This window comes from Caretta caretta, chromosome 8 (assembly GCF_965140235.1).
Source record: "Caretta caretta isolate rCarCar2 chromosome 8, rCarCar1.hap1, whole genome shotgun sequence".
In the NCBI taxonomy this organism is placed as follows: domain Eukaryota; kingdom Metazoa; phylum Chordata; order Testudines; family Cheloniidae; genus Caretta; species Caretta caretta.
Window position 1 is genome coordinate 53,301,961 of NC_134213.1, and position 24,290 is coordinate 53,326,250.

The 24,290-nt window shown below is 47.8% G+C and overlaps 1 protein-coding gene across 1 annotated transcript in view; it reads left to right on the forward strand.

The window, feature by feature from the left end:
- The window catches only part of LHX4 (LIM homeobox 4), a 48,427-nt gene extending 24,738 nt beyond the window's left edge, over positions 1-23,689 (forward strand). Inside the window, exons 3-6 of the mRNA XM_075131953.1 lie at positions 2,553-2,755; positions 13,932-14,086; positions 14,807-14,978; positions 16,931-23,689. Of these exons, the coding sequence (XP_074988054.1) occupies positions 2,553-2,755; positions 13,932-14,086; positions 14,807-14,978; positions 16,931-17,325 (925 nt within the window). The 3' untranslated portion in view covers positions 17,326-23,689. The remainder of the gene's footprint in view (positions 1-2,552; positions 2,756-13,931; positions 14,087-14,806; positions 14,979-16,930) is intronic.
- Positions 23,690-24,290: the final 601 nt, after the last annotated feature.

A 24,290-nucleotide genomic window follows, 5' to 3' on the forward strand; every position in this document is an offset into this window, starting at 1 on the left:
TGTATTTCCTGACCTTTTATTTTTCAAAGTGTGCATCCTGAATGGTGCTTTATACGGCAGTTGTACACACCGCAGATATATGTGCTCAGCGCACGCCAGCTGGGATGGCGGGGAACGGGGGGGGAACTGCAGGCACCCACATGCACTCTGCACCAGTGGGAACACTGACACACTGCGCCCCTGCCCCCCCCCCAGCCCCATAGGGGAGGGCATCTTGACACTGAGTTTAGCACTCCACAGAATTGCCTTTGGCTGAAGCTGTGTGGGGAATGACTTAGCACATCCACCACATGCCCTGGTCCTCCCCTGCTGGCCATGTTCCCTGTCTGGGCTGTGCTTACTAGTTTGCCTTGAGCCCCTATTACTGGTGTCCTGTGCTACTGTGTCCCCCCCGGAAATCGCGGAGGCTGAATAGAGCTGTGCGGGTGTTGGTGTGTGAGCAAGCAGGGGTTGCAAGGTGTCTAGTGTAGAAACGGAGTTTATAAGGGAATCAGACGAGAGGGGAAGCCTTATACTGACAGTGAATTGTGTAACTGCACAGTACAGGAGCTGCAGCGCTGGGGGAGCCCTAGAGAGAGACTTTCCTGGGCAGGCAGGACATGAAAGATGAGCTGAAGCTGCTTTCGCTAGCCAGTGGTGTAAATCCTACAATCAGGGAAATTGCTTCTATTGCTAAAAATTGTGGTGATGCAGTCCATTTATTTTTCATTTTTCTTGTGCTCTCGCGACCCCCCTGGCATGAATCACTGTCTGCATGTCGATTAAATTTACACCAGACATTATCTTTCATGGCTCAAGTGCACGTATGTAAACTGTGCTTTTGGCCACTGCCATTCCGCAGCTCAGTGGTTTGCCCGTTGTTTGCGGCCCGGACTGCACTTACCCGCAGGAAATCAGTCCTTTGCTAGGAAAATGCTCTGCATCGCATCATTTGTGATGTTCCTGTGAGCCTCACCATGGGAATGAGCTCACGCTCTGGTAACACCTAGTGCTCCAGAGCAGAAAGAAGGGGAGGAATGAGCCACCCCATCAAGAGCCAGTCATTGGATTGAGTCACCTTTTTCACCCCCTTCAGGAAACATTTTGGTTTCTCCACTGGTTACTTTCATTTGATTTTTAAAAATGGTATCATAGCTATGTGCACCTGAGGCAATGCTGTCTCATGGGTAGGGCCCTGGCCGAGGCATCTGGAGACTTGGCTACTAACCTGCTGTGCGACCTTAAGACAAGTCACTGTTCTGTGCCTCAGTTTCCCCTCCTGCCCTTTGTCAGTGTTGTCTATTTAGATTTCAAGGTCTTTGGGGCATGGACTGTCTCTTGCTCTGTGTATGTACAGCACCTGGCACACCAGGCCCTGGTCTCATTTGGGGCAGCTGTAAGTGCTATTGCAGTACTAATATATAATACATGTGACAGTAAACAAGATCAAGTTCAACCCTGCTATTAAAGAAGCCATTGGGCTGTCCTCCTGCTCATGGCGGTTGTCTCAGAAGCTATAGTGCTACAACTGCAGAGTTGGCTAGTTTTGTAGTTAGATCTGACCTCAGAGGGCCTGGTTCCCATCGCACTTATTGTTGTATCAACTGGGCGTAACTCCAGGGAAGTCGGTTGTGCCGGTGTCAGACTGGTACGTGAGGTCAGAATCAAGCCCAGGGTATTTAATGACAGATGTTGTGAAGCCTACAACAGATGTGGTGTTTTTAAACATGGGTAACAAGCTGGATTTAAACAATAGTCTGTATCCATATGCCCAGTCCAACCTAGACAGCCTCCCCCCACTCAGGCACCCCAGCACATGTAGTCAAATGCACGTGGAGCTGTACACATACAGACCTTTAGAGACCCCCCACCCCACACAGACACATTCAGCTGCACCAGCCCAGGCAGCCACAAACCCACTTTCACACAACGGGACTCGCTCTCAGACCCAGCTGCCCACGTGCAAGCTGTCAGTTGCACACTGAGGCACACACTTGCTCTGGTGCACGCTCACAGTGATACTCTCAGGCACACCCACACTGGCACAGATCCTCTCGCTCAGATGCACACATGTGCAGACACTCCCCGCAGGGCACAGTCACTGGCCCAGACACACTCACGCGGCCTGAGGCACACGTTTGTGCAGCAGATGCGCTCTGCCAGGTGTCATTGCAGTGTAACAGCCCTATCATGCTGAATTAATCTGGGATTCATCATGCTAGCCGTGCCCGTAATGAATTTATTTGGTATTAATGTGGATGAAATATGTACTGTCCTTGCAGGGGAAATCGCACTGCCTATAAGCATTAGTTAAAAGGACCATTAAAATCAAACCTTCCTCAGATCCATTAGGCCAGCCTTTCATGCTAAAGAAGATAGAGCCTTGCTGTGTGAAATGTCATGCATAATTAGGTTGATTGCAGTTTTCAACTCTGCCCCTTCTTTCCCACCCCCTTCCCAGTCCCCCTCCAGTGAGCACTCCCCTGCTGCTGAGATCTCACCCTAGCTAGTTGGTGCATTATTCCTCACTGTTGCTCCATCCGTGTCAGAGCTGCCACTTGGTCTCCTTTCAGGCGTTTTGGTACGAAATGCACGGCCTGTCAGCAAGGAATCCCCCCCACCCAGGTGGTCCGGAAAGCCCAGGACTTTGTCTATCACCTGCACTGCTTTGCCTGTATCATCTGCAACCGCCAGCTGGCCACAGGTGATGAGTTCTACCTCATGGAAGATGGGCGCCTGGTGTGCAAGGAGGACTATGAGACAGCCAAGCAGAATGGTAGGTGCTGAGCTCGCCGCGGAGAAGGGAAGGGGTCACGCCTAACAGGTGACACTGGGTGTTCTACAACTGCAGGGTGGTCTGAGCCGGGATTATGATTCAGCTGATTTTAGAGACTGGGGACATTTGCCAAATTCAGGGTCACATGGGGGTGTGTTTGGATGAAGATTTTGACAGTTGGTTTGTCTACGATGTTTAGGATTTTAAGAGGCCCCACTAGGGTCTGTTATTGAGTTAAGGAACTGTGAAATGTGGATCCAGATTCTGAACTGTATCCAGCTACCAATGCCATGGGGATGTTTGGTTCTGGGGCTGAACTTCAGGCTCTCATCTGGTTTAACTGTGAAATAATTATGCTGATTCCCTGGTTCAGCAATGCACTCAAGCATGGGCCTAACTTTAAGACACGAAGAGTCAACTTTGACATCAGTTGGGCCACTCACATGCGTAAAGCTATACATGTGCCTAAGCGCTGTACAGCTAAATCAGGGCTCTGAGCCGCTTTGTCCTTGTATTCCTCTCCCTTCCATTTTTTTGTTAGTGGAAACATTTGCAGGTAAACATGTTCTGTGTAGCTTTAAGTTCCTGCTGTCTGTTGCCCACCTGAAATCCTAATCCTGCTGTGGCAATGACAGGCAGGTCAAAAGGGTTATAAACTCCGGTGCAGAACGGACAGCTGTTGCAGCTTGACTCTTACAAAATAAAGATCCTGTTTGCATGGGCATACACACAGAGCCAGATTTTTAAAGGTTTTTAGGTGCTTAGAGATGCTGATCAGTATCTATTATGGAAAGCATCATGCCACCTTGAGCTGCAGTCTGGTTGCATCTAAGCAGGGCTAGGCCTGATGAGTATTTTGAGAGGAGGGAAAATCCAAGTCTTGTAGCAAGTGGTGGTGGCGATGGGTGAGGAGCTGATACAACTTCCTCTGGTTTGTTAAATAGAACCAACCCCCAGCCCAGTGTTAGGAGGCACTGTGCTGCTGGAGGTGCTGTCTGTTGGATAAGATGCATGCGGGGTCTTCACTATGTCGGGCCATTAAAGATGCAATGAGACTTTTGCAAGAATAAAGGGTATTAGCGCAGGGGTCCTGCCAAAACTCCAACATGAGGTAATCTCATCTCACCTTAAATTCTCCTTCTTGTTTCGGTTGGCTAGGGAATATGGGTTCGTTTCCTGCCCCCAAGACACTTCTCTCTTGTACATTGCTAAACAGTGCTGCATTTCTTCATTGCTTGGTGAAGTGACTCTTTCTATACAAGGAGGTTGCCTGGGTGTAGCCCTGGGGAGAATTGCCCCTTTGTTTGTAAAGCATGTTGAGGTCCTTTGGAAAGAACGGCACTGTCATCAATGTTAGTAAAATAAGATAATCATTAAATAAGACCCCAAATTTCCCTCCCCCTAGAAGCAAGTGACCTCTCAAGGGCACAGCTGCGGTATGTTGTTAGAACAATGTGGAGAAGCTGAACATTGAGAGGACAGTCCTAGGTTTGAGCTGCAGGGACGGTGTCGACAACACGGGCCAAATTTAGCTGGGCTGTAGGCAGGCGCAGCTCCACACAAGGCAACAGACTTGCACCTTACACTAGAGCTGAATTTGGCTCAAGGTTCCCGTTTATCCCTGTGAACCAAACGGGGCTCTAAAGAGCCAGTGGAGGTGAAAAACAAGGCTGCGGGAGGGAGGGTGAGAGAGAGACTATAGATCACAAAACAGTAATGAATCCACAGAGACGTCCCAACGGTGCCTGACTGAAATTAAAACTGAACTGGTCTTTAATGGATTTCATGTTGACAAGCCCTGACTTCTCATTAATTAAGGATTCTATTTTGACCTAATCAATTTGGTTAGGGTGATGCAATGCCTACTTGTGCTGGGCAGGGGGGCATGAATGTAATATTACTCAGAGTCCATTACTGACTCCCCGAGCTAGCGATGGCCTCAGTGTCATGGCGTTTGACAGCCTGATAGCCAGTAGAAAAGAGAGAGAGAGGCACAAAGTTTCCTGTCCAAGACACAGGTGCCACTGTGCTGATTTCAATGGGATTTCACCTGCAAATCTGAGAGGAGGACTTGGCTTGTGTGGGTGGAGCCAGAGCTGTACATGGTTCTGTAAATAAAGGACACTTTAGGCAAGAGCCTTGTTCTTGCATCCGCACTGGCTGAGACACATACTGCTGACATATAGCTTTATGGTCAAAACCAAACATGGCCCCTCCCAGCTTGCAATATTATTTTTGAAGGCCTCCGTGGCATTCGTCTGGAAAAACAGGTCACTGTAGTCTACCAGCTAGAACCTGTTTGAGGCACTAAGGGGTAACCAGTCAGCTAGGAAAATGTCATTGCGACCATGTTAGACATACATCTGGTGGGCATCACCGGGGCAGACCGAGATGCTGGAAGTGGTGCAGTTTTTCTGTCACATAATGTTTAAATGTTATCGGGCATCCAATCCAAACAAATCAGAAAATCACCAAAAGGGCCCTAGCTCGTAGAAATATAGTTTAATTTTGATCAAAATTGACAGAAAGTCTCTAAATACAACTGATCATGCATCGATGCACTCAAACAAGAACTGTTAGGGAAAGTTCGGGAAATATTTCGCCCCAGCTGATATATTTTATACTTTTTCCTGTACCTTTTTGCCTTCGGTTAAAGCAAAAGTCTGTAGTCACAGGACAGTATGAGCTTGTTTATACCATGTAATACATCAAAATATTTGTCATTATGTGTAGCATGTACTGATTTGAGAACAGGTTTTTTGTCTGCTATTTTTATGAAGCTATGCAGATAAGAAGACCTCTACCCTAATTATAAAACACATTTTTTGATGTTCTCTGTTTGGTTAGAGACATAAGTCTAACACACACATGGAATAACTGTAATTATCTTCTTACTATCACAGAATACAGTGACAATACGTGTAAACTTCTTTTAGAACAGTAATGACTTAGCAGGACTCTTGAATGTCTTGTATATTATGTGAATACCAATGTATAACCATGTATTCTTATGTGACCCCCCTACGTATAACTATGACCTATGGAATGTCCAGTGCAACACCCCTTTGAGTTACCTTTACTCACAAAAATAGTCACAGTGATTTGTGCATAGTTTACCCATTTCTATTCCCTCTCAGAATCCGTGTCTGATGTGTCCAATACTCTGTTGCTGGACTTGTCACTGTCACAGTTGCATGCAACAGAGCACACCAGCTCTTCCCAGTGGCATTTGTATCACCTTGTTGCACAAGTACTTCCACAACTACATGGCACAAAAGTGAGTCTGGCTTCTGGAACAGACAGCAGCAGCATCATTTGAGAAACAAGGTGTCTGTACTACTACCCATCCAGTGTTGGCAGGGGACACTTGAAGATACTGAACTGTTGCATGATTCCCTATGTGTGACTGATAATTTGCACATTTCAGGTGCAGCCTGAAGGAGGCCAGTGTTGATGGCACTTTTGTTCTTCGTAACAAACAGTGTGTAGCACACATTCTCTGGAGATGCTTGCTGGTTGTGCCACAGTACAATAAAGAGACCGGTGAGCCATAGGCTGCTGAATCGGAAAAAGCTGCAGTTATCTGCCTTCAAATCTTGTTAGCGATACTGAGCAAGGCCAACTTGATTCAGCTACTGCTGGGTTCTTCATTAACACTGGGGTTAGGTCGGGTCTGTCCATGCCATGAATTCAAAGTAATGGTCCTAATTTATAATGCCATTTATAGGGCAGAGATGTAGCTGTCTTCTAGACTGTCATATCATTGTGAGTGTTTCTGCTCTTTGCCCTCTACACTGCTCACACTGTAGGTAATGGGTGCAAGCTCATAAAGGACGGACACACCAAACCTGAGATTTCACACCTGTTCTTAAGCTGGGAAGAAACCTCTTTTCTTTTGCACAAAGCTGGGGTGGGGGAACATGAGCAGTAGCCCCACAGAATGTGTCTGAGTTGCCTTCCTCTGATCTGACCAATACAAAACCCAACACTTTCAGCATTATTAGACTCAAAGTGGTGCTGCTGTGAGCCAGACCTAGAATGCCACCAGGCGCAAGACACACACCCCGGCTGCAGTAGCACGTCTATTTAAGGTGCTCTAACAGCCGGTCAGGTTGACTTGGATGTTTGTAGGCTCCTAGAAGGCCTTGGGTACCAATACTGGGGGTTATGGACAAGTTGCCCTGAGGTACAGCTCCCTTCCTTTCCTGGCCAATGACCTGTGTTTAATTTTAAAGTGCTCCAAAATGCAAATGCAGTGCCAGGTTGGCTTGAGCACTGATATGCCAGTTGAAGCCCTAGAATAGGGTACAGTTTCGGGGGGTTTCTGGTGAACGGTGCCTGCCTGATCTGTTTTTGTCAATGGGGCAAACTGTGGACCTCCAGCAGTGTTGAAGCTGGTGGTGCAGACAGCGCTGATGCAGCAGTGCAGTGCTGAGCGGGGGCGTGAACTGAGACTGTGTCAGAATTCAGGGGCGTTAAGGAGGGGCACACGCAGGCAAGACCATTGGCACTAGAGCCGCAATAAGCCCCTAGTTTTAGCATCATTGCGATCCACAACACCCCCCCCCCCATTCCCCCGCCTTCGGCTGCCACCCAACCCTAAGTTTTTGCTCTGAAAGTTCCCTCAGTGCCTGTTTCCGCTTCTTTGCCTGGGTCTTACTGCCTCATGCCTGAGCCCTAGCAAGCAAGTCAAACCAGAGCTGGCAGAGCTGGTCAGAGGCCTCCTAACCACACTCCTGTATAATGTTTAGTTCCATGGTTAGGGTACAGGAGAGCCTGGCCCACGGGCCCTCGAAGGGAAGGGTTTGAACAGGGCGTGTCCCGAGAGGGGGCGCAGCTCTCCCCCATAACTGTTAGCCCAATAGTTAGGGTACTCACAGCGGGGTGGGGGAGCACTGACTCTGGTTCAGTCCCTCTGACCCTCTGCCTGCTGACAAGGGATTTGACTAGGCATCTGCCAGCTCTCAAGTGAGTGCCCCAATCACTGAAGCAGAGGCTGTTCACGCAGGGGCTGCTTTTCAGCTCTTGTTGAAGCTGTTCACTTGACTGAACTAATAACTGGGGCACAGGCAGCCTGAACCTTCTCTAGTGCCATGGTTTGGGGGCTCATCCCTCGCTGTGCGAGATTGTGGTTCGAGGCCCTTGATGAGCTGGGCTTTGAAGAATGGGCTCTTACCTATGAAGTGAGTGGCCTAACTACTGGCCTATGAGGTACTCGTATGTCTTTTCTGTTGCAGCTGTTCTGCTTTAATTGCATATTAATTGGGCCAAAGCAAGACTAAGAAGCCCTCTCTGGTGGTGAGAGGACTCACCTGGGATGTGGGAAATCTCCACCTCAGCAGAGCAAGTGCCCATGTTACAGGGCTAATCTGAGCAGCTGCTCCACTTTTAATTGAGGGCACAGCAAGCATGCAAATCACTCTTTTCTCTGCAGGGGTACCCAGGCTGTGGGCGACCCCAGGGCAAATCCCTCCTCTGCAAAGGTATTTGACCAGGCATCCCCTATGTCTCAGGGCAGTTAGCTGGAGGGAGAAGATACTCAGTCAAACTTCTTCTTAACAAGCAGAGAGGGGATTTGACCAGGTTCACCCACAGCCCAGCCGAGTAGCCTAACCACTAGACTATAGAGCGAGTCTCACTCTTTCGTTGGCCTAAATGCACAGGCACCAACCCCCGTTCTCCCCTGGACTTTTTCCACTTTGTCCATATCCTTCCTAAATTATGGTACCCAGAACTGGACCCAGTACTCCAGCTGGGCCCTCACCTGTGCCAAGTAGAGCAGGACAACTACCTCCTGTTTCTTACCTATGACACTCCTCTTAATACACCCCAGAATCATATTAGCCTTTTTTGCAGCTGCATCACATCGATGTTTCATGTTCAGTTTGTGATCCACTCTAGCCTGCAGAGCCTTTTCAGCAGTACTAATACCTAGCCAGTTATTCCCCACTTTGTAGTTGTGCATTTGATTTTTCCTTCCTAAGTGATGTACTTTGCGTTTGTCTTTATTGAATTTCATCTGGTTGAATTCAGACCAATTCTCCAATTTGTCAAGGTCATTTTGAATTTTAAACCTGTCCTCCAAAGTGCTAGCAGCCCCTCCCAGCTTGGTGTCATCTGTAAATTTTATAAGCATACTCTCTACTCCATTATCCAAGTCATTAATCAAAATATTGAATAGTACTAGACCAAGGACTGACCCCTGTGGACCCCCACTAGATACGCCCTCCCAACTTGACAGCAAACCATTGATAACTACTCTATGAGTATGGTCTTTCAACCAGTTGTGCACCCATCTTATGGTAAATGTATCAACACCGCATTTCTCTAGTTTGCTTATGAGACTGTCATGTGGGACTGTGTCTAAAGCCTTTCTAAAATCAGGTATATCTCATCTACTGCTCCCCCTCTCAGCAACCTTGTCAAAGAAGGACATTAAGTTGTTTTGGCCTGATTTGTTCTTGACAAATCCATGGTGACTATTCCTTATAACTCTATTATCCTCCAGGTTCTTACAAACGGATTGTTTAATAATTTGCTCCAGTATCTTTCCAGGTATTGAAGTTATGCAGACAGATCTATAATTGCCCAGGTCCTCCTTGTTCCCCTTTTTAAAGACAGGCACTATGTTTGCCCCTTTCCAGTCTTCTGGGACCTCTCCCATCCTCCAAGAATTCTCAAAGATAATTGCTAATGATTCCGGGATTGCTTCAGCTAGTTCCTTAAGAACCCTAAGATGAATTTCATCAGGCCCTGCTGACTTGAACACATCTAACTTATCTAAACATTCTTTAACCTGCTCTTTCCCTACTGTTCTTTCCCTGGGTGTTAATATTCATTGTGTTGAGGATCTGGTTATCATTAACGTTAATCATCTTTCTCTTGCTCCTAATGTATTTAAAGAACCTCTTCTTCTTGCCTTTTATGTCCCTTGCCAGGTATATGTAATATACCATATTACAGGCAAACAGCACTGTGACCATAAGGGAGCTGAGAATGGGCATGCCACAGGCATGTAGCCCTGAGACTGGATGAGAAGGGTTGTGAGAATGGGCATGGTTGGTTCATACCCCAGACACATCACTAAGACCAAGAGAGCTGAGAATGGGCCTGCTTTGTGAATGCGACAAGCACTGAGATCAGGGTGGGGGATGCAGAATAGACACCATCACTGCAGACCACAGCCGCGCACCCAAGAACGCGGTGGGAAATTGAGAACAAGCAGTCTCAGTGCATGCCATAGACTGGGGGTTGGGGGTGAGAGAGAGACATTGTGGAGCATCCCTTCCCCCATGGCTCTGCTGCCTGGGGATGGGGGGCGGGGAGGAGAAGAGCTCTAAACTCCTTCACCACATACTGCTCTGGGTGCTCAGCTGCTGCCTTCAGTCATCTCTTTTTCCCCATGTCACTGACAGCTGAAGTAGAGTCATCACAACCACTGACAGCATGAATGTTTGGCAGCATCTGAGACACATCCACTCCCAGCTCCAGCCTCTCCATTCATGGGAACGAGGCTCATCTTTTGGCCAACCCCAGTTTTGAAAAAGAATTCATCTCTCCCAAGAACAGAGCAATATTTTGGATACATGGATGAAACATCTGAATCCAAGCACCACATCAGCACCCCGTTTACTCCGAGTGTTTGCTTTGCATGAGCAACACGCAAGAATGTGCGTGAATCTGCTTCCTCGAGTTCTCGTATTGCAGAATGGTTACCAGGCCCTGCTTTCACTGCATGTGTGATGTGGTGAAACCCACCAGCAAGGTACACGTTGCGACTAGGTGACAATCTCTGTCCACCCTTCACGAGCCAGGCACTGAGAAGAAAGCGTGCAATGTTAGATTTATTCTTTGAATTTGATATCATCTGCAAGCGTTGCTTTGGTAATGGTGTGAACATAGTGGGGGCTCCGAATGTCTTGCATTTGGACATTCCCCCTGCAGGCTCTCTCACCAGATTTGATTGATTCTTCATTTGCATAATTGTCACCCACAATAGCAGTGTATTGACATTGCAGTCCGACGATAGTGTGCAGACAGCTCCCAGTAGTTTTGCACTTGGCAGTATCATTGCACGCCATCAGCAGAAGCATCCTGAGTTCAAGAATAGCTAATGCTAGCTCATTAGATGCTGGTAGCTCAATCAATGACAGATTTTTCTCAAGCCAAGACAGCGTGTTGCTCTTTTGGATCTTTCTTAGAGATCCACCCAGTCGAAGAGGGAAAGTGGGACAGGTGCCAGCTCACATGTCATCAAACCCTGGATATCAACATTTCTGGACTGGGCAATAACTCATTGCTGAATATCTGACAATCAATAGTTATCACTTGTGCTGATTGCTGCTTCTTTTGTTTGATTGTTGTGTTGAGACTACCAAATGATTTGAGATTATGCCTTTCTATGGGCTGAAAGAGGTCTCCCTTGCCCCTTTGCAGCCTTCTGGTTACTAAAAGCTTCATTTCTTATGTGCCAGTCTCTCTTATCAAGCACAAACCTTCTGCACTTTCAGATGGAGTCATAGTAGACATTGCAACGTTCACAAGTGACTGTCTGTTGTGTGGCCTTGTTCCAGGTTCAATGCTAAAAGGATTGGTCATTCTTTCAGTCACAAAACATAATACCTTAGAATTTCATCTGCAGCCATGTGCTTTGTGGTAGCTTCTTTGTGGAGATTGAAGGCTGCATTCCACACCTTTGTTTTGTCATAGCTGTTACAGCTGCCTTAAAACGTGCAGTCAGGTAATCCTTGGTCAGAGCCCTATCTTTTGTGCAAAGATGCTGATGATTCCTACAGTCCTTGTTCAGAGATTGCTCAATGGCCATGTCACAGGGTAAGTATCCCACTGAAGCTTCCTATTAGCATAAGCTTCCTATCAGCTTGGGTACAATATATATCTGGTTTCTCCTCCTCCAGAGATCTGGTTTCTGCTACATTTACACAACCCATCTGGCATAATTCATATGACCACACTGTCATAGTGGGATCATCTCTGCAAATGTCTCAAGCTCCATGGACTTGTTATTGCCTCTCTTTGCTGCTGTGTAATCCATCCGTGGTTGGGAGCAATGTAGTTTTCCCGGGATGGAAGTGTATGTGAACAGTTTTTCCCTTGGGTAATGGAAGTATCCATGACCCGCTGCAATGCTTGGGAGCTGTTCAAGTCTGCCAGAGCATTCTGTGCTTCCACTCCGTTTTCTCTGTGAACCTGCTCCACATCTTCAAATGCTTCAATGCGTGTTTGAGCTTCCTCCAAGATGTGTCTCTTCTAATCTTCTGGGATCATCATTGTGCACGGAATTACCAAGTGCCACCCACTTCAAGCGAGTCATTGCCTCATTCATAAGTTTATGGATTCTAATGTCCTGGTTATATGCCTTCCCTCTTAGAGCATGGCTGAAGCACCAAAGATGCTGGCTTCCACAAGGATGTCTTCAAACCCACTCTCTGGCAGCACACTGCCTGTATCACACATGACATTTGCTACTTGATGCATGCCTCCCTTCTCAAGGTGGTCATTGTCAAATCTGTTTTGATTCCTCCATTTAATCAATAGTACTTTGCAGTAGATTGCTTCATCATACATGACACAGGTCCAGTCTTGGCCCAGAGAGTGGAACATATCTTGAAAACATTTCATCCTGGTGTGCACTGCGTCAACATCAGTTGCCAGTGAAGGAGTCATTGGACAGTAGCCAATATTCATAAAATAGCAGACAGAAAAACTTTTCAACAAATAATGACAAATATTTAGATCAGGGGTCGGCAACCTTCCAGAAGTGGTGTGCTGAGTCTCCATTTATTCGCTCTAATTTAAGGTTTCGCGTGCCAGTAATACATTTTAACATTTTTAGAAGGTCTCTTTTAATAAGTCTTTAATAGATAACTAAACAATTGTTGTATGTAAAGTAAATAATGTTTGTAAAATGTTTAAGACGCTTCATTTAAAATTAAATTAAAACGCAGAGCCCCCCAGTCCTGTGGCCAGGACCCGGGCAGTGTGAGTGCCACTGAAAATCGGCTCGCGTGCCGCCTTTGGCATGCGTGCCATAGGTTGCCTACCCCTGATTTAGATGTATCACATGTTTCAAAAAAGCTCATACTGTCGTATGACCACAGACTTTTGTTTTAATCGAAGGCAAAAAAGTATAGGAAAATGCATAAAATATATCACGTGGGACAAAATATTTCCTAACATTTCCAGGAGTACTAGTTTAGTTGCATAGTTGCATAATCAGTTGTATTTAAAAGCTTTCTGCCAATGTTGGTCAAAATTAGACTATGTTTCTTCAAGTTATGGCCCTTTTTGTGATTTTATGGGGTTTTTTGGTTTGGTTGCCCAATAACGTTTAAACACTATGTGATAGAAAAACTGCACCACTTCCACCATCTATGTCCACACTGGCGATGACCACCAGATATGTGCTTAACGTATGGGAGCAATGAACTTTTTCCAGCTGAAGCGTTTCCCTAACTCATTAATGAGACCCCCTTTTTAAATCTGTCTGGTACACTATGGAACTTTTAAAAAGAGGCAAGGTTGTTATATTGGAAGGAAAGAGATTAAAATGTTCTCAGGTTCATCCTTAAAAGAGGAAGGATGGTCTGGTGGTTAGGATGCAAGACGGGGACTGAGCAGCCCCATGTTCAGCTCCCTGCTCTGCTACAAACTTCCTGTGTGGGCAAGTCACTTAGGCCCAGATCCTCAAAGGTATTTAGGTGCCTCACCCTCAGGGAAATCAATGGGAGTGAGGCACCTAAATACCTATGAGGATCTGTGCCTCAGTTCCCACTCTGTACAATGGGAATGATAGCACTGCCCTGCTTCCCAGGGGTGCTGTGAGGATAAATACATTACAGAGTGCGTGGCACTCAGATACTAGGGTCGCAGGGACCAGGACCTTAGATAGGTTTTCCGTGTTGAAAGAGGAGCATCGTCACACTGCGTTCTTGGAGACCTGGAAGGCCACGTTTTACCAAGACAAAGTCACTGAAAAACAAGGGCTGAATTTTGCAAGCTCCCTATCTCCCGCCCCCACCCCTCCCGGCCGCAGCTAAGGCTAATTAAAATCAACTGCATCTTGCTTTAGATTTTGACATTCCTTCTGTGCTGGTCATTGGCCAGCTTCTATTTTGCACTGTCTGTTCCAAACTGGTAAGAAATTGTTCTATTCCAGATGATTCAGAAGCTGGAGCCAAGAGGCCACGAACAACCATCACAGCCAAACAGTTGGAAACGTTAAAAAATGCCTATAAAAACTCCCCCAAACCCGCCAGGCACGTGCGGGAGCAGCTGTCCTCGGAAACGGGGCTGGACATGAGGGTGGTGCAGGTGAGACTGCTACTGTTGAAGTATTTTTCCATTCCCTTCTTGTCCTGACCAACCTGTGCACATCACATTCCCCTTGCGGCGCACAACCCCCGCACTGAATTCCAAGGTAGCACAGAAGGAAGCCAGGCCAGGAAAGCTGGCTGAGCAGTAAGGCCCCCATCCTGTGACTGACAGCCCGTGACTGGACTGCTGTGCCTGTGCACTGCCCCAGGGAGTGCATCTGTCCACCATCTTGATTACAGCACAGGATCCGAACCAAGGAGCTGAATCTCCCTTGTTATTAGCAGTAAGGAGTGATTTAGATGTGAGTTTTCAATACCAGCAAAAAACGGGCACTGCGTGTTTGGGTGCATATCCCAAGGAGATCTGCCATGGGGCAGAAGGCAACTGACCCAATCTATGGGCCTGAAATGCTGAATACTGGGTCTGAGCCTTGGGGAAGCTTGGATGCAGAACTGGATCTGGGCATTGTGGCTCAGGCCCATTTCTATATGCTGCATCCAACCTGGAACCCCTCAGACTAGGGCGAAGTTCAGCTCTGAATCCACTGGCCTTGGCACCCTAAGCTACAGTGGAACTGGGTTCCTGGGTCTGAACCATCTTGAACTTCAGGGAGGATCAGAACCAGCCCTGAATTTTTCTGTCCAGGCCAATCTTTTTCTCCCTGCACGTGCTCCTTTCAGTGACTCTGGGACTCTGTCTCTCCCTTTGTTGCTCCAGGTCTGGTTTCAAAACAGGCGGGCCAAAGAAAAACGGCTGAAGAAGGATGCTGGGCGGCACCGCTGGGGCCAGTTCTACAAGAGCGTGAAGAGGACCCGTGGGGGCAGCAAACACGAGAAGGAGAGCTCTGCGGAGGACTGTGGGGTTAGTGACAGTGAGCTGAGCTTCCGAGGTGAGTGGGGCAGGAAGGCCGGGGGGATGAAGGTGGGAAGAGAGGGGTTGTAACACAGGGTGGGCCCCAGGGGCTTCCTGCAGAGTGGGATGATTTCCTGTGCTTAGGCACAGCTCGGCATCCCACATTGGGAAGAAGAATGCCTAGATTTCTCTTCCACCAGAAACGGGAACGATCCTTGAAACTGATGTCCCATCTGAAGACCTATGAGATAATCTCATGGCTGGTGGCTCGTTGGGGCTTTTTGCACTCGAGGAAAATGATTAATTATTGGCCTGTGTCATGCATGGCCAGAAACCCCTCTAACAACAGGGCTAGGAACTGACACACACTTACTAAGGGTGTGTCCATTCTGAGCTCCAGCGAAGGGGAACTTCCCAAAAAAAGAACTGCCGTGCTGGCCTAGAGCAATGGTCCCTCTAGCGTGGGGATGCATCAGGGCAAGGTGGAATGACCGTAGGATGCACTTCACTGTGTAATAGGATATTATGAAGGGAAATATTTTCCTCATCTCTACTCATGATTAGTCCCACCCCTGAAGCCTGAGAACTGATAGCCCATGAAAAGTGTATCTGAGCTAACGTCCCTGGCAATGTGATTCGTATCGGCATGAATGGCTAGTCCTTGTTGGAAACTCACCTGCCTCAATACGTTAATAAACTCCCACTCGGACCCACACCAGCAGCCACCTGCAGGCTGCCACAGCTCAGTGGACTTGGACCCTCTTCCATGACAGCTGGATTTGGCCGCTGCATTTCAGCTGTCATCGAGACTCACCGCAGCAGCCTCACAGCTAATGGAGGGGGGGTTCCCCAGAGACAGTACAGGGAGACTTGGAAAAGGATGGTGTGACAGCCTCCACCTTGGCTGGTGCACTGGAAATTGAACCAGGGACCTCTAGAGCTGAAACCATAAGTCTGCAGCTCCAGCTAAGCAGGCAGGCTCTGTGGGCTGGGCACAGAAGGGGACATGACATCAGCAGGTTGCACAGGCACCTCCTGCATTACTGGTCTTTCTTCAGGGAGTTCCCCACCCAGGTCTGAACACTCAAGTAGGAGTTTGCAGTGTAAATACAACGATCACTGTGGACTGTTTTTTAGGCCATTGATATACTGTGATTGGATGGTCACCTAGAGTGAAAAGAATCACGAATACTGTATAGGATACTGACCAGAAACCTATTCCCTGCTGCCCCGTTTTTCTAATCAGTCAAACCCCAGCATTTTAATGGAACCCAGTTGGAAAAATAACTCTAAAGCAATCATTTAACAATAGTTTAACTTTAAAATGGTCTCTGTGAATCATCGCAGCAAATATACAAGCCAGGACACTATTTGGCTATTTATAGTCTAATGAGAGCCAGCTATGGCTCCCAGACTGGTCTGTAGTGCCTGTGTATCAAGCCTGGTCCATAATTAGTTTACAATGCCCTTTATGAGGGCGAATGCATCTGGTGAGAATCAAGAGACCTTCCCAAAAAGAGGCTATGTGCCACCAGCTTTTGTATGACTGAGGAATAAAAGATTTACAGTAATCCTGTCTCGTGTTTGGCTGTACAAAAGGCACTACAAGAACCAAGGGAGGTGTGTGGGGTTAGCAAAAGGGTAGAAATAAGTGTGGTACCATTCCGAATTTATTCTTAATTGGTTGCACTATTTACTCTGGCTAAGTACTAAGCAGAGCAGGGAGAGCACATGCGCAGCTGGTGTAAATTGGCGGCTCTATTGCAACGGAGCTTCCCCAGCTCGTGTCAAGTGAGAATCTGGCTCAGGATGTCATACAACTGGCCTTCAGTGAGGGCCAGTTTTCTTTGAGTATGTGCTCTGTTGGCCCAGCTCATTCCTGGTGTAACCCCACTGACTCCAGTGAAGTTACTCAAGAGATGCGTTTGGTTCTGACTGACCACAGAATGTTTTACACTCATAAATCAGTCTTACTTCTTTCCTTCACAGAAGATCAGATCCTCTCTGAGCTTGGCCACTCCAACAGAATTTACGGAAATGTTGGGGATGTTGCTAGTGGACAGTTAATGAACGGAAGCTTCTCCATGGATGGGACAGGACAATCTTACCAGGACTTGAGGGATGGAAGCCCCTATGGAATTCCTCAGTCTCCATCTTCCATATCGTCCCTTCCTGCCCATACTCCATTGCTCAATGGTCTGGATTACACAATGGACACTAATTTGGGAATAATAGCACATGGAGGGCAAGGGGTGAGCCAGACACTCAGAGCAATGGCTGGGGGACCAACCTCCGATATTTCTACAGGAAGCAGTGTTGGCTATCCAGACTTTCCAACAAGTCCTGCCTCTTGGCTTGATGAAATGGATCATCCTCCTTTTTAAGCATCTCCTGCTCCCCACCCTGTCCCCCTCGTTCTTTTGGCCTGAAAGTGTGCTCAAACTAGCAAAAGAGACAACAAGCGATCTTCAAGCATCCCAGACATACCACACCAGAAAATTTCCATTATTTTCAATGGGAATCCACCACTGGTTCCTGGAGGGTTGTGAGATGATAGCATGGTGTTTTTTCCCTTTTTCACTTGGGGAGTGGGTGAGCAGGAGACATCCTTCTGAATACAGCACACTGGCATACAGTATCTGATTCTAGGTTTTCAGGCTCATAGTAAAATACAAACTCATTGATTCTCTCCAGGTCAAAGACTCTTTGCTGTTGAGTGCTTTTGAAGCACACGTTGGCTGGCTCAGCAGATCTGGGCGATTATGAACTCCAGGTCAGTCGGTGCTCTCTTACTTGGAGTTGAACGAATTATAAATGCCTCCAAGCCCCTTGCTCTTATCATGAATTGCCTGTGCACAGGCAGTTGAACTGACCTTCCCCATAGCTATAGAAATGCAGTGTTTACAAAGCCAGGCCATGCTTACCCAGCACTATACCATGGTCAGGGGTCTGACCCGAAAGGGCGAGTAAATAATGACAACCCTGGGGGAGAAAAGCTATCGAGATTTTTTCCGTATAAAAATGTGATTGTCCTCCCTTCCCCACTGAATATTACCATTGGCTCTTTGCATAAAAAAGTTCATGAATGAGGTTGAATGGATATCAGGGCAAGCTGCAGTCCTACTGCAAGCATTGGGTCAAAGTACTAGACAGGTACCATGGGTGAAAGTTACCCATGTGCAGCGGGACAGCACAAGGGCTATGTGCCACTTAAGCCCTCAGTATTAGGCTAAGTGGTGCAACGACTTTGTACTGACCCCTCTGCATAAGGGTGAGCTTCTACACTGGACAATACCTTGTGTTAGAACGTGTTAACCCCTCAATAACGGCAGTGTTCAGAATCATGTCAGTGGTCATGAGTAACTGCGCTCTGGAAATGACATTTATCAGCTGATTATGATTCTAACCCCAACAGTCCTTGTCCACATTGACTGCTAACATGTTTTACATCATTACTGTTTATATTACAGTAGGGCCCAGAGGTCTCATTGTGCCAGGTACTGTACAGATAATCCCTGTCCCAGCGAGGTCTCAGTCTAACTAAGGAAGACAGACCATGTGTGGGAGGGGAAACAGAGGTGAAGGGATGTGCCCCAGGCCACAAGGCTAATGTAATAGCAGAGGCAGGATTAGAACGCAGGTCTCCTGACTCCCAGCCTGGTGCCCAGTCTGGTACCACACCACACTGCCGCACTGTCAGAGCTAACATGTTATAACACAATACGTTTTCCCGGTGCAGACAATCCCTAAGTGATTTCATTCTTAGGCCCTTGAGTAAGGTCGGCTGGAATTCGTCCATGGGAGATAATTCAAGACATCCCCTGATGGTCATTTTCCACCGAGCTGGTGCATAAGATGCTGCTTTTTTGCTTTTGGTAGAAGGTCATGTGCTCCCCCACAGATAAAGCCCCTCAGCCACCCGCTGATCAGACAGCAAGTCAAATAGTGAGAAAGTGTAATGGAAAGACAATCAATAAAGCCAAATGGTGGTGAGGATCAAGATGGCTTTCAAACCAACCAAGCCACTTCGTGCATGATTCCTTTGGATGAGCCTGCTGTGCAAAAGAGACAGCAAAGCCATCTTCTGTTTTCAAGGGTTATTTTTAGCTACCGGGTTTCAAAGTGACTCCACACTGTCAAGATGTCTGCAGTAGAGACATAAATACTGTAGAACTGTTGATTTTAGTGCAAGAGAAGACGGGTGCCTATCCCATGAGATTATTATCCTGCTTCCTGGGAAGTGGGACTGCTCCATTAATTTACAGCCAATAGCTCCACCCCAACTGTTTTGTTCAGAAACCTGGCTCAGCTGAAGGGTGGAACTGATTCTGCTTACAGCACCACAGGGGTTTTATCCCTTGGGTTCATGTCACCAGGAAGTGACCCCCCAAGCTGCGTTTGTCTCAGTGCTGCGGGAGAGCACACAGATGTTCTATAAGCAGCCGGCTTTGTGGGCGTTACAGTGCTCTTTGCTAGAGGATGGAGATGCTGAATGTCAAATAGGAGATGCTGCAAGGGAGAAGCTAACCCGAGAGGGGCTGCACACTTAGCTCCAGGCTCATCTGGAAATCTTCACACACACTGGTGTTTCCTCAGCTCTGCTAGGCTCTTGCAAACACACACGCATCTGCAGAAGCCACAGGGCTCCTCTTCCCCACAGCCTGTGACATTAAAGCAGCTAGAAGGACACGTCCTCTTTCTCATAGACGAGCTGTGTCTGAGCAGCCCAATCCTGAACACACACGTGCACCACGACAGGGTCAAAGCTGCTTGGTAAAGCTTCCTCTCCTGGGATTTCTCCACAGTCGGAGCTTTTATTGTGGATGAAGATGATTTTGTTCCCATTCCTCCTCAAGCATCTTGTCTGGGGCCAGCTGGGTAGGCTGGAATCATTGGAGACAGTGACGTAGGTCAAGAGGAAAGGTCTTTATTGGCACAGCATGGTTTCGTATTAGATTGTAAGCTCTTCAGGGCAGGGGCTGTGTCTTTCCCTCCATCTGTACAGCACCTAGCACCTATGAAGGTTAATACTAATGCTTGGAGGCAGCTCCAGCGGTCAGCTGGTTCTTCCCTTCTCCACCCATCACACAGCCAGCCCTCACCAGCTTTAGTGGATCTCACAGCTCATCTGCCTCACACTGAGCACTCCATCCAAGTGGCCCCTGTCACCTGAGCTTTGAAGCATGCCCTGCAGTTTCACTCATGCACCTGCTGCGCACCTTGCAAATGTAGCGCCTGGTGGCAGGAGAGCCCTGGCGGGGATTTCCCAGCATGACTCGGAGCACTCCTCCTGGCTGATTTGGAGAGTGGACAAACTCTTCCGGTTGCATGGCTCTTGTTCGCTGCTGGGGATTGCGCCTACAGTACGTCACCTGCAGCGCTCGCAAAGGGAGGCTTGCATTGCTGTGCTTCCCCGGCATCAGCAGTGCCAATTCACCTGGTTCACCATGGGGTCAGCTTTTGGTCTGCTCGCAGCATAGCCTCAGGTCTTAAATCAATCCTCTTGGGTGGAGCCAAAAGGTGACCTAGCCAAATCACGTCTAATGGCCAAGGGGGAGCCGGGATTGCCTTTGGATCAAATATCCTTAGCCAAACACAGTGTTTGTGTTCCCAAGGGCCTTATAGACAGGAAAATTATCCTAAAAATGGCAGCAGGAGGGGCCCTATCCAGAGCCAGATTCCTTTGTACTGCCAGATCTGCCTGGCTTTGAATTCCCTGGCATGGAGGGGTTTTTAGCTGATGCAGAGCTGTCATTCCTGGCCCTGGGGCCGGGGGGGAGTGGGCAGGGGGGACATTTCAGGTGCATGACTGGAGCATTCTGCACTCTGCTTATCCCCAGCTGGTGTATGGTCCCTTGTGGGACTCTTGCCTGGTGCATAGGGTATAGCAGCCCACCAGCTAGGAAGATCTGCGCTAAGACTCAAAGCCCTGTGATCGGCTCCCTGACCCACAATCCCTGCTGTCCTACATCCCCTGCTGTAGCTATGACAACTGGACACTCAGTGCAGCAAAGGGCTAGGAAAGAGGTAGAGGTTAGCTAGAAAAGCAGTTGGCGGAGGCTGTATATGTGAATATGTTACAACACCCCATCCCCTTCTTTCACATATCCCATCTAACACCTTTCTCTGGCTCCTCAGCATTTAGGTTCCACCAACTCAGACTCCCTGACATAGAATCCTTTAGACCTGCTTGCGCACAAATGAATGCTAAGCATCCAACCCAGTTTCCATTGAAAGTCAATAGAAAGATGCTTATTGACTTCAGTGGAGGCTGATTTGGGCCACAAAACTGAATGGGAACCTAACGTATGCATCACCCTTGAACTAGACTCTCTCACTTTTTCTGGGGCTTCCACATCAGATTTGTTCAGTTGGCATCAAAAGCCAGCGCTGCACATTCAACCTACCTCCCACCAGTGCATGTCACAACAGAGCTGGGCTTTTCCTGCCTCTTCTATAACAATGATCCTGTGGGCTGAGAGGAGTTGGTGATGCCTTAGGAATCCAGCTTGCTCTCCCAGCTCAGCCGTTCTAAACAGGAATCAAGCATTCTTCACCATGAACCAATAAGCAGACAGAACCTAATGCCCAAGCATGTTCAGATCTGTCGAGTGAGCGGGTGCCATTTTCACCATGAATTTTCTGGACGTGTCCACATTCAAAATGGTTTCCTCATCTCTCTTAAGGAATGAGGCAGATACATTGTTTATTCGTTGCAATTTCTTTACAATTAGTTTTTTTGGGGAGAAGGGGTACTGAGACATCCCCAGCTTTCTTGCTGAGTAACTCATTGCTTCCATGTTAAAAGGGAACATTGAACTGAAGTTGTTCTGACAATGATCTATTACTGGCCGTACAGGAGTGCTTGGGTTGCATTATTACAGTTTTACCTTTTTAACTTGGCAGGAATGAATTTAAAACACAAAAGACAGGGCTTCCCCAAACCACCAGTCTTCTGTCCTCCCTCTGGAGGCTACACAACCGCAATTGACTAACCAGAGCTGGGCTGGGATAAAAACAAAAACAAAAAAGGAAACAAAAAGCTATGTCACTAGTGAGCAGAAATGGCTCCATGGAAGAGAGGAGAACCATTTATACCAAATAGATTAGATCAAAATCAGAAAAGGAAAGACATTTTACTTTAATTGTATTACAAGCAATAAAACGTGCAAACAGAGAACTGTATACAAGTAGTGAACAATGCCAGCGTACAACAGGGAGTTGAGAAGCTTCACGCATGTAGCAGCTCCATCTCGGAACATTGAAGTATAAGGAAATAACGTGGCTGAGATGTTCAGCTCTGTCTAGTGAATTTAACCACCCTCTATTAATGGTACATGGTGCCTTCTCCCTCTAAATGGCTTTGAAAAATCTCATCCTGCCTACATAGCCTTGAATTGCATATGGCTGTAACCATGGCCTGACTTCGGTAGTGATGCAAATGGTGCTGGAAGCTATGTGTAGGGGTGAGTGTGTCAGAAAGGCGAGCATGCTATGCCATTTTGGTACTCTTTGTGGGTCAAATTCAGCTGGGGATACAACAGCCCCTGAAGTCAATCACAGCTGTGCGTACTTAGGGAAGGGCTACGTTTGAGCCTAGGCACGGTGGGGTTAGTGCGACATTAATGTGTTTGTGTGCGCTACACTGACATCAGAAGGGAGATAACCAAGGCTAGTTTTCATCCAGTTAGTGTGGGTAACAAGAGCAGTAAAGACCCAGTGGCATGGACCCTGGGATGGGCTGGCAACCCAGGTATGTACCCAAGGTCCCTGGTGGGCTTGCACTGGGACAGCTACCCCAGGCCAGAGCCCGCTTTGCCATGTTCTCACTATCAGTGTTCCCCAAACCAGCTAGATGAAAGGTCCCTTTGTGTCAATTACACTTTTAGTTGTGGTGTACCCGTACCCTGACGCTCTCTGCTTAGTCGATTTTCTGATGCTTCCTCTTTCCTCCAGGGCTTAATAGAAATGATGCTAAGATGCTGTAGACTCTAATCAAGAATGAGACCCTCTTGATAGCTGATATTTTTTAAACCCTCCTGTAGCTTTTAGTGCAGGTGTACAAGTTCTAAAGGATGGTTCAAACCCTACTATGGCCAAAGGGTGTCATGTTCTATTAAATCCTGTAGGACTTTTCCATAAAGATCTATGGGTGGATTTTCAAAAAGCCCAAGGTTCGGTGAAGCACAGATCCCTCTGCCTTTCAGTAGACCCTGTGCTCCTAAGGTGCTTTTAGAAATCTGACCCTACCTTTGTTTTAGGCACCAAAGCTCTGATCCAGGCACCCCCTATTAGCAGGTGCGGCCCCTTGTAGAGTGCACCCACAGAGTGCCAGATGAGTGTAGCTTCCACCCTGAGCCACTCAATTGCCTTGTGGCCAGCTGCCCCTGCAATTTACACCATAAGGTCACCAGCAAATGTATCCCAGAGAACTCCCTGTGCACCAGAACTTCTTCCTCCAGGCTCCAGTCACTGGAATTTGGCTGGGGCCTGTAGGAAGGATTAAAGCCTGGTATAAATGACCCCAGCCCTCAACCAGAAACTGCATTAACTAAGCACACAGTAATCTGTCTCCCCCCTTAGTGGCCCCTGAAGAGCCAGGTCCTCAGAAAGAGCATTCCGGGGTATGCTGGTCTAATGTAGGGCATCCCATCGTCCACAGTTCTTTGCTCTCCACCAGGCAAACGGATGCCTGCTGGTATCCTCTACCTGGAGCAGCCTAGAACTCATCGCTCTGGCATCGCTAGTCTGTGGAGGCAGGTGGGGGGGAGGGAGATGCTCATGTTTAAACATTGCACTTTAAAAGCTGGAACTGGAGGGCTGAAAAATTGAGTGAGGCAGAAATGGGCTGTGGTTGACTGCCTGCTGTCGAAGGGCTCTGGGCATGCTGAAAGCTAAATGAAAAGCACCTCGGCTGCGCGTGCTCCCTCTCGCTCGGATTTGCTGGTTGGTTACCTCTGCAGGAGTAGCTCCAACTGCACTGACACAGCGACTGAGGGAAAAACAGAGCTCAGCAACCTCGTTGCCAGGCTGTCTGGCAGCACCTCCACATTGGCCACCCTCTGTGCTAGTCGCTGGTGAATGAGCTAGCTTCCTGCAGCGAGCCTCGCCTGAGATCATGAGCTCTCAGCGCGCCTCAGGCCTTGCCCCCGAAGGCTCACGCCCACAGACACCTGCTCTGACAGCGGAAGAGAGACCCAGAACAAACATAGCATCGTGGATCCTGTAGCACGGAAGCTGCTTGTATTTTTTTCTTTTTTAAATGCAGTTTCTACCGTAGTATGGCTCCCCAGGCTCTTTTCCACAGCTTGACGCTCCCTCCTCCCCGGTCCACCACAGCCGCCCATTG